The following is a 9326-nucleotide window of genomic DNA, read 5'->3' as shown; positions in this document are numbered from 1 at the left end:
ACCCACGCGGGGACCGTGGCCTTGAAGGCGCAGCCGGGCAAAGGCAAGCTGGGGCCGCTGGGCACCGAGCCCGCCGCCCTCCCCGTCGCGCCTGCGCCCAGCTTCGCAGAGCCGAGCCCATGCTGCGCGCTCCCAAGGCTGCACCTGCTCGGTTTCCCTCCCCTGTGTGGGGTCTCTGGGGACCCCCGCCTGTCCAGCCCCCACTCCCACCCCAGGACCAGGACGCTCCCACGGAGGGACGCAGCTTCCGTTTCCTTCAGAGCCGCCGAGCACATTTTGTACTCGTGCCCCGTCTTCCAGGTGGCTTTCCCCGGAGACCTGACGCCTCAGCGGTCATTCCACCAGCGCACACAGGCCGGGCGCGGGGCAGCGGCCCCAGGAGCGTCCCCTCCGTGCGGGACCCAGGCAACCACCCGGGACGGCCGGACCCTCCCGCCGGGCGCCGTCCCAGCCCGCAGCAAACACGCCGCGGGGGGCTTCGCGGGCCGCCTCCCGTCGAGGCTTTGGTGGTCCCGACGAGGGCCGCGAGCCCCCTTACGCCCCTCCCAGGGGACTGTCGCAGGGCAGACCTCACCTGGGGGCGCCGCTGGGGACCCCCCACCTCTGAGCCTCAGGCAGGAGCCCCAGCCTCACGTCAGGGGGTCCGCCTGGGTGGGTTTCCGCCTCCTCCCCGCTGTGGTGGGAACCCCACTCCCCGCCTCCTCCGAGGGCCGGGCCTAAAGGAAGGGGGCGGCCCAAAGCCACAGGCTCTGCCTTGGCGAGACCCGGAGGGAATGAGAGTGTCCAAGGCAGCAGTTCAGGGGATCAGGGTTACTGCGGGGTGCAGACTGGGGGTGACTGTTCACAGGAGGGCTTGGGCTTCCCACACAACTGTGAGCAAAACGAGTAAACAGGCTCAGCGCTCAGGGCTGGGGCGGTGTCCCGGGCACATGGAGGCCCTGCAGCTCCTCTGGGGGGCCCGGGGGCCTCCCTGTCTGCCCTCCTGCCCCGCCTTTCCTGGGCCCCCGACGAGGAGCTAGTGCGGCCGAGTAAGGATCCAGGGCCCGGAGCTCAGTCACCCCGGGCGCGCGTCCCCCTTCCTTCCACTGACTCCCCCCTTCTCCACCCCAGGGCTGCCCCCCAGGTCCACGGAGGCTGTTGCCGGCCCAGGACAGGTGCTCAAGCCCCCTGCAGCCCCCCTGCAGCCCCCGCCCACTCACGGGGGTCCGAGCCCTCCTGGCGGGGGAGGCGCAGGGCCCACCACCCCGGAGGAAACGGCCAGGTCCGCGCGGGCAGCTGCAGTCTGCGACTTGGTCCGAAGCCGCTGGCTGTGGAGGTTGTGGGGCTCACCCCTTGCAGGGAGCTCTGCCAGGCTCAGACTTGAAGAGGAAAGCGGGGTGCAGGGGGCAGCCTAAGCTGGGCAGGGGCCTGTGGGCCGGCAGCAGCGCCAGTGGGGCTGGAGTAGCCCCGTGCATGAGAGGCCTGGATGAGGGGGCTTGGGGGACTCGCATGTGTGGACGCTCTGTACCCCCAGCCCCAGGCCTTGCCCACTCACCCTGGGACTTGGGGCACCCAGAAGGGGAAGGCACAGGCTGGGGTGGCCAGCACCCTGAGGTCCCAGGAGCAGGGTCATGCCGGGGGGTGGGCCTGTGGGAGGGGATTTGGGGTCCTCCTGAACAGGCCCCCCAGCTCAGTCCTCTGCAGGGTGGCAGCTGCCCCCACAAGGGCTGCCCAGCTTGGTTCAGGGCTCCCCACCACCTGCTCTGCACCCCTTTATGGCCCTGTCTGTGCCTTGAGCAGGAAACCCCAGCTCCCTCCCACCTGTCCCCGCTGTCCCTGCCCCTCTCTGCCTAGCTCTGAAGATGGTGGAACCTTCCCGTGGATGCAGGCTCTGTCTGCCCTCTGTCTGGGGCGCCCCTCCACGCCCCTCCAGGTAAAATGCCGTCAGGAACTTCTCTTGCAGATGCCTTGTGGGGCTGTCCCCAGCCCCCTCCCCCTGCTCTGGGCAGCAGTGCACCCCAGCTCCCCCGGGACCTGCCCGCACAGCCCAGGGAGAAGAGCAAGGCCAGGCCCCCGCCAGCCAGGCCTCTCTCCAGCCCAGGTATGGGGTCAGGGGCCCTGGCCCGGCCATGGCCACCAAGGCCCAGGGAGACCTTTGCTGGAACAGAGACGCTCTGTCCTCCCCATAACCTGAAGGCAAGGGGGTGCGAGTCCTGTCAACCAGGAGCAGAGGGGATGGAGCTGATGCAGCAAGGCCGGAACGAGGGATGAAGAGAGAAAGCAGGGCCTGGGAGCATCCTCCCTTGAGCTCGAATAAAGCTGCACATTGAGCCACCCCACCAGGCTCTGGGCTTTTCATCATATTAGTCACTAAAGATTGGTTCTCGCCTTCCTTAGGCTGGTTGGAGCTGGGTTGTCTGGGACTTTAAGCTGAAAAATTCTCAACTGCCACGGCCCCTAATGTCAGGCTCCGCGTTGGGTGGTGACCTGCCGTCCAGACCCCGGGGGCCCTGGAACAAGGGGGCAGCAGCCAAGACACCCCGGGCTGCACCCCCCACTGGATAGTGAGCGCCCTGCAAGCAGGAGCCATGGCGGCCACCCTGGGGTCCCCAAGATGAGCAGTGCAGCCGGTGCAGCCAAGGGGACGGAGCGGTGGGCAAATCCTGCTGAAAGGGGGTTACAAGTTGGGGGCCACTGCAGTGGGCACAGACACCGGGTCTGGGCAGGTTTCCCAAGTGGGGCTGGGTGACGAGGCCCTGAGCAGCCGGACGAGGGTCAGCTCGATGGCCACACTCAGGCTCAAAGTCCTTGGAGGCACCACCCCGGTGGCCTGCACTGCAGGTGTTCTCCATGCCCCCCACCCCCAGCCCCTTCCCAGCTCCTCCTCCAGCCACTTTCCTGTCCCGACTCCAGGAGCAGAGCAGAGGAAGCCAGGCAGATTGTTTTCCCAGTTTTGGAAAAATCTCCAAATACAGTCATACATCCAGAAACTACAAAAAAGGCCCCAAAGTGCAGGCCATCACTCAGTCCCCAACTGCCAAGTGCCAGCCGACTGGGACTGGGAAATCTCCAAGTCCTCCGCTTGGCCAACCCGCTTTCCCTGCCCGAGCTGGCATGCTGCCCTGGGCAGAGCAAATGGGGACCACAATGCAGGACTCCATCTCAGGCTGGTCCTGCACCCCAGCCCCGCCCCTGTGCATGTGGAACAAGCCGAGGGCCCTGGGGTGGGGACACTGCCGCTCGAGCCCCAACCATGCCCCCAGCCATAGCTGCACCATTCATTCATTCATTCATTCAAGCAAGACCCTCGTGTGCCCAACATGCCAGGGGCTGAGGATAAAATAGCGGAACATTTGCAAACCCTTCTGGAGTATAATTTCTTGGAGATGAGACATTAATAAAGTAAATCACGCAGAACAACGTAAATGTATAACCAGTGTCACTGCCACAGTGGAAAAATGAGTGGTTCTGTGGGGACCCTTGGATGGGGGTGGGGGACCTGGGGGCCGCATTTGAGCAGAACCCAAAGCAGGAGGTGGAGCGAGCTGCAGAAAGGGGTGCCGGAGCCCGGAGCCTGGGCCCACGTGCCGTGAAAGGGGAGAGGTCAGTGGGGGTGCTGTGGCAGGGAGCCCCTGGTAAGTGTTAGGTCACATCGGTGTTTGCAAACCCCTGGACTGGAGGGGCTGGGGTGGATGCAGGGAAGCCGGGGGGACGCTGATCTGGTCGGCTGCAGCTGACGATCACCTGTTATTGATCCTCTCGTGGCCTTGGGGGCTGACTGGGTGGGTGGTTCCTTCTCCAGGTCTCACATGGCCGTGGTGACACTGTGGCCAGGGCGGGGGTCATCGTGATGGCCCCCTCGCCCACACGTCTGGTGCCTGGGCTCCCCCCTGTCCTGGAGGTCTCTCCAGCCTGCCAGATGTGCCCGTTGGCTATTGGTTGCCTCTCGGCTCCTCATCTGTCCTTTTTGCCTGTTCTGTGAAAATGGACCTGGGCCCTCTAAACACTTCCCCTTTGCCAGTTGGCACGAGGTTAAGCTTGTCGGAACGTGCTGGAGAGAAACTGCAGGAGGAAAGGCTTTCGACTCCTGTCCCAGCGTGCTCTCCAGGGGCTCCCGCAGTCCCCCAGCCTCTCCAGCGCCCACTCCCGCCATGCCCGGCCACCAGCAGCACACAGTGGGCTGCAGCTCCTCTGCTGCGAATCTGATAACGTGGATGCCAACTTCTTGCCATGCTGCTCTCATACACCACTTAATAAACGGGGCTCCGCTGCTGAGGAAGATGGGCCAAAGGGACAAAGGGAGCAACAAGTGGCTTCTGTTGCACAAGCCGGAGGAGAGGGTGTTTGAAGCAGGAGGAAATGACCAGCGAGGCTGCTGGGGATGGCACCATGTTCCAGGGAAAAGGCACGTTCAAGTCCGGACCCCGCAAACAGGATCTCCGAACAGGCCCTTGGTCAAGGGGAGGCCGAGTAGGAGGAGGGTGGCCTCGTCCTTTATGTCTGGAGTCCCTGTAAGGTGAGGACCAAGCAGGAGGCACAGAAGCAGAGGAGGAGACCCCAAGGGCAGGGCCTGAGCCGCCGCCCCGACCGCGGGGGAGACCGTCGAGGCTGGACGTCTCGCCTCCAAACCGTGGGAGGATAAATGCCCACTTCAAGCCGCCCCTTCCGAATCCGGCAGAGCAGCCCTGGAAAACCGAGCTGCAGGCCAGCGTTGCCCTCCAGCCCGGGCACCAGGTGCTTCGGCGAGATTGTACCAGGGGAAGGGGGTGCAAAGCCAAAGGGGGGACGGCCGAGGACTGGCGGGGGTCGGGGAATGGAAGCTCGGGGGGCTGGCTCCCAGGGGGGCTTTGCAAGGCCGGAGTGCCTGGAGGGGGGAGAAGGGCACGGGGCGTTGCGCTGTTCCCACGGAGCGGTCCGAGCCTGTCTTCCCAGAGAGGGGCTGCAGCTCAGAGGGGCCAGGGACACCCCCGGGGCCGAGAAGGGGCAGGGTCCAAGAGGGCAGGCGCTGGGCATGGTGGGAAGGTGGGGGTGTTTGGGAGTAGGACATTGACCCCAAGGGAAGCCTGGAGGTGAGTCGCCAGCTGGGGGGGGGGTGTGAGGCGTGGGGGAGGGACCCTGGCATCCTGGCAGACGCTGGTGGGGATGGGGTCCTTGCTGCTGAGAGCACTGCGTCTGCATTGTCACCTCAGGGATCCAACTGACCAAAAAACAGGAAAAAGAGGAAGGAAGGAAGAAGGAAGGAGGGAAGGAAGGAAGGAAGGAAGAAGGAAGGAGGGAGGGAGGGAGGGAGGGAGGGAAGGAGGGAAGGAGGGAGGGAGGCCTAGGGGAGGAAGGGAGGGAGAGAGGGAGGAGGAGGGAAGGAGGGAGGGAGGGAGGAGGAGGGAAGCGGGAGGGAGGGAGGAGGGAGGGAGGGAGGGAAGGAGGGAGGGCAGGGAGGAGGAAGGAGGGAAGGAGGGAGGGAGGGAGGGAGGGAAGGAGGGAGGAGGGAGGGAGGGAGGGAGGGAGGAAGGAGGGAGGGAAGGAGGGAGGGAGGGAGGGAGGGAGGGAGGGACGGAAGGACGGAGGGAAGGAGGGAGGGAGGGAGGGAGGGAGGGAAGGCAGGAGGGAAGGAAGGAGAGAGGGAGGGAGGGAGGGAGAGAGGGAGGGAAGGAGAGGAGGGAGGGAGGGAAGGAGGGAGGGAGGAGGGAGGGAGGGAGGGAGGGAGGCGAGAGGAGGGAAGGGAGGAGGGAGGGAAACCCAACCAGCCGCACGGGCTCCTGTGTCCTGCTGGGCGCCGGGGGCGGGGGGTCAGCAGCTGTCGCCGAGGGGACCCGCACTGCATCCCCCAGACCCTCCCCACCAAGGAGCACACACGTGCGAAAGACCAAAAAATCCACCCGAGACGGTGCCGTGGCTGTTAGGTCCGGGTGGGTCCACCCCAGCTCCTCAGGGAACCCCCAGGCGGACCTCCACTTCCACCCCCACTTGTGGAGGCTGAGGTTTCCTCCGTCTGTGTTAGTAACCTCGTCTGCCAACTCTAACACCCACTATCTCCGTGTTGTATTAAATTGATTTTTACTCTCTTCATGAATCACCTTATCCTGCTCTTTTGCGCGCTGGCCAGCTTTGCTTGGAGACCAGATGTTGGGAATTTTTCCTTGCTGGGTGCTAGACCTTATTTCTATAAATATTCTTGAGTTAGTTGTGTGATGCAGTTGTGTCCCTCGGAGACAGTTTGATCATTTTGGGTCCTGCCTTTGTGATTTGCTAGGCAGGACAGGACCACTGTTCATCGCGGGACTGACTATTGTCACAGATGACATCTCTGCTGAGAAACTGACAGCGAGGGCTCTGCCTCCTTCTCTCCGTGCTGCTCTCGCGGAACAGCTGAGACTTTCTGTTCTGATCGTGAACAACCAGTTATTCCTTCTGATACAGAAGCATATTTTAACAGAACGTTTACCTAAAAACATTCAAGTACAATTTCCAAATGGTAAAAAGTGGAAGGGCCTCACTATAATAACTGGGACGGATGTTTTATACCCATCAAGTCCCATATTAGAAAATTATATTGAAGGAGAAGCTAAACAGTTAAAAGAACTGTGAATATTTTCAAGAAAGCAGAAATGCCCTCTCAACCTTCTTAGATATAGATAACATGTAATCACCCGGTCCCCTGTGAAAAGATGGGCAGCAGCTATTTTTTTATTTTAATTCAGTTTTATTGAGATATATTCACATACCATACAGTCATCCATGGTGTACAATCAACTGTTCACAGTACCTTCATATAGTTGGGCATTCATCACTCCAATCTATTTTTGAACATTTTCCTTACACCAGAAAGAAAAAGAATAAAAAATAAAAGTAAAAAAGAACACCCAAATCATTCCCCCCATCCCACCTTATTTTTCATTTAGTTTTTGTCCCCATTTTTCTGCTCATCCATCCATACATTGGCGCGTGATCTACAAGGTTTTCATAATCACACCGTCACCCCTTGCAAGCTACATTGTTATACAATCTTCTTCAAGAGTCAAGGCTACTGGGTTGGCATTTGATAGTTTCAAGTATTTACTTCTAGCTATTCCAATACATTAAAACCTAAGAAGGGTTATCTATACAGTGCGTACAAATGTCCACCAGAGTGACCGCTTGACTCCATTCGAAATCTCTCAGCCAGTGTGCAGCTTTTATTTTAATCATAAATAAGTCATAAACGTAGCAAGGTTGAATAATAGTCCTAATCAAATGTATGTTTATCAATATGATGTAATGACTAAACTAATCATAGAATAAAATAAGAAAACTATATGAAAAAGTTATAGACAAGTAATAGCAATCTCTTTTCTCATTTTTAGACTTTATATAAGTAAAAAGTATGTTGTATTGTCCTTACAGAAGTCAAGGCTTAATTAGTAGAAATATTTTGGGTAGAGTTTTACAGGCATTCAAGGCTAAATCTCTGATAACGTGGACACCCTCCTTTGATCTTGAACCAATTGTGGATGAAGACACTCTGCTTCATAAGTCACTTGTGTTCATCATGCATCATTTAATGTAAAAATAAAACATGATTTGACTGAATGTAAATCAGAAGTGCTACAAATTCTTGTAACCGAGACAAGGCGGGGAGGGGGCTCTCTGATCTCATGTCCAGCTGTGTCTGGAGGAACAGGGGCTCCCAGGCTTGGTAATGTAAAATCAATTAATTTTTAAATTGTAAACTTGTTCCTCTTATCTTAAGTGTTCCATTAGTAAAAATGTGTTGATGTTGAATTCTTGTCTTGAGTGCTCTTTACTTTTAAGCTATTGTCTGTCCCTAGACTCTTAATTGAATGGGAGGTTGCTTGAAGACCAAACCCACTAAATCTCGACCTGATTAGGCTGAGGCCTTTTCTAACGGAGATCAGAGGTTTGAGGTGTGAAGAGACGAACCCCTGACACTATCCCACCAGGAGGCAAGGCCTGCACGAGCTCTCTGCCCCATGCCTGCTCCTGGGTCCGTGTGGTGGTTCTCTCCCTGCTCTGGGCAGCTGTCACATGGGCATTTACCACCTAGCACTTTGCCAAACACCCATGGCAGAGCCTCTGCAGGTCTCTGTGCTCTCTCTCTGCCCAGCTTGCTTCTCTCTGGCACTGTGTTCTGTGAACTCAGCGTCCTTAGTCTCTCTAGAATCTGAGGTCTGTCTGGAGCTGGTTGGCTCCACCCCAGCTTCCCTCCCTCTTCCACAGCCTGCGGACAGTCCGAAGCATCAAGCGTTTGTTTTCTGTCTCTCTGGGATCACTGTTCTTCATTGTCTGATGTCAAGTTTCTTGAAAGCCATAGTTTTGTATATCTTGTCTGAGCTTTTTTTATTGCTTCCTGCAGGAGGGTAATCTGGTGCTTATTAATCCATCTTGTCCAGAAACAAAACTCCTCCTCCTCTGGCACTTCGTGGACACAGCCCTGACCTCTGTCTAACTTACGAGTCCCCTGTCTCCCTGGTTCCCCTCAGCCTCTCTGGCCACCCTCCCGTGCTGCCGGCCCTGACATGGTGGGTCCCCAGGCTGGGATGTGCCAGGCTCTTCTATGGACGTTACCGCTCCATGATCACTCCCACCCTGCAGGTCCCATCTGCACCTCTGCTGACCTCCACCTTCCAGCTCCAGATCCTTGTCTCCAGCTGCCACCTGCAGCACCCTCTGCATGTCCCACAGCTGCGTTAAATGCAACCCAGCCAAAACGTACAGCACCAGCCTCCCCCAGACCCGCTCCCCGCCTGGGAAATGCCCCCATGAAAGGCACTGCATCCCTCAGGTCAGAGAACAGGGGTCAGGGTCACCCCTCCACTCCCTTACCCCATGCCCTGACCTCATGGGGGACTGTCAGCTCCACTCCTGAACGCCCCTGGACTCTGCCCACCTCTCACTGTCTCCACCGAGGCCCCCACTCCCTTCCCTGGAGGGGAGGCCCGAGGAAAACGTCTCCAAGGCGAGGTGATCACAGCCCACCCCGAGGACCTTCCAGGACCTTCTGTGCCCCTGGATAAGGCTCCAACTCTCTGGCTCCTGCTTGGCTCCTGGACTTCCTGCCCCAGGCACCTCACTTTGCACCCTCGTCCCTTGGGACCCCTGGCGCCAGCGGCCCGGGGAGCCGGCAGGAGCGGCCTTCTGGGTCCAGCACCGCTCCCGGGTCCTGTCCTCGGGCTGGGGCTGCGCCTCCGTCCCACACCCCCCAGCCGCTCTGCCCCTGCGGACTCGGCGCTCGGGCCCCGCGGCTGGGACGTCGCGGCAGGAGCCACGGCCGCGGCGGACACGCAGGGCCTGACAGCTCCCCCCGAGCGGTCGGTGGGATGCCACCCGTGCCTCCTCGCGCCCACGCGCGA

General features: G+C 59.2%; 1 protein-coding gene across 1 annotated transcript in view; it reads right to left on the bottom strand.

The window, feature by feature from the left end:
• Positions 1–902: 902 nt before the first annotated feature.
• Positions 903–9326, bottom strand: part of LOC119512157 (collagen alpha-1(I) chain-like) — a 13140-nt gene continuing 4716 nt past the window's right edge. Inside the window, exons 4-12 of the mRNA XM_037806645.1 lie at positions 9048–9264; positions 8582–8720; positions 4630–4843; positions 3724–3803; positions 2661–2786; positions 2014–2169; positions 1535–1588; positions 1200–1358; positions 903–1134 (exon numbers count right to left, since the gene is read on the bottom strand). Coding sequence (XP_037662573.1) covers positions 903–1134; positions 1200–1358; positions 1535–1588; positions 2014–2169; positions 2661–2786; positions 3724–3803; positions 4630–4843; positions 8582–8720; positions 9048–9264 — 1377 coding nt within the window. The remainder of the gene's footprint in view (positions 1135–1199; positions 1359–1534; positions 1589–2013; positions 2170–2660; positions 2787–3723; positions 3804–4629; positions 4844–8581; positions 8721–9047; positions 9265–9326) is intronic.

This window comes from Choloepus didactylus, chromosome 17, assembly GCF_015220235.1.
Source record: "Choloepus didactylus isolate mChoDid1 chromosome 17, mChoDid1.pri, whole genome shotgun sequence".
NCBI lineage: Eukaryota > Metazoa > Chordata > Mammalia > Pilosa > Megalonychidae > Choloepus > Choloepus didactylus.
This window is presented reverse-complemented; position numbering and strand designations above follow the sequence as displayed.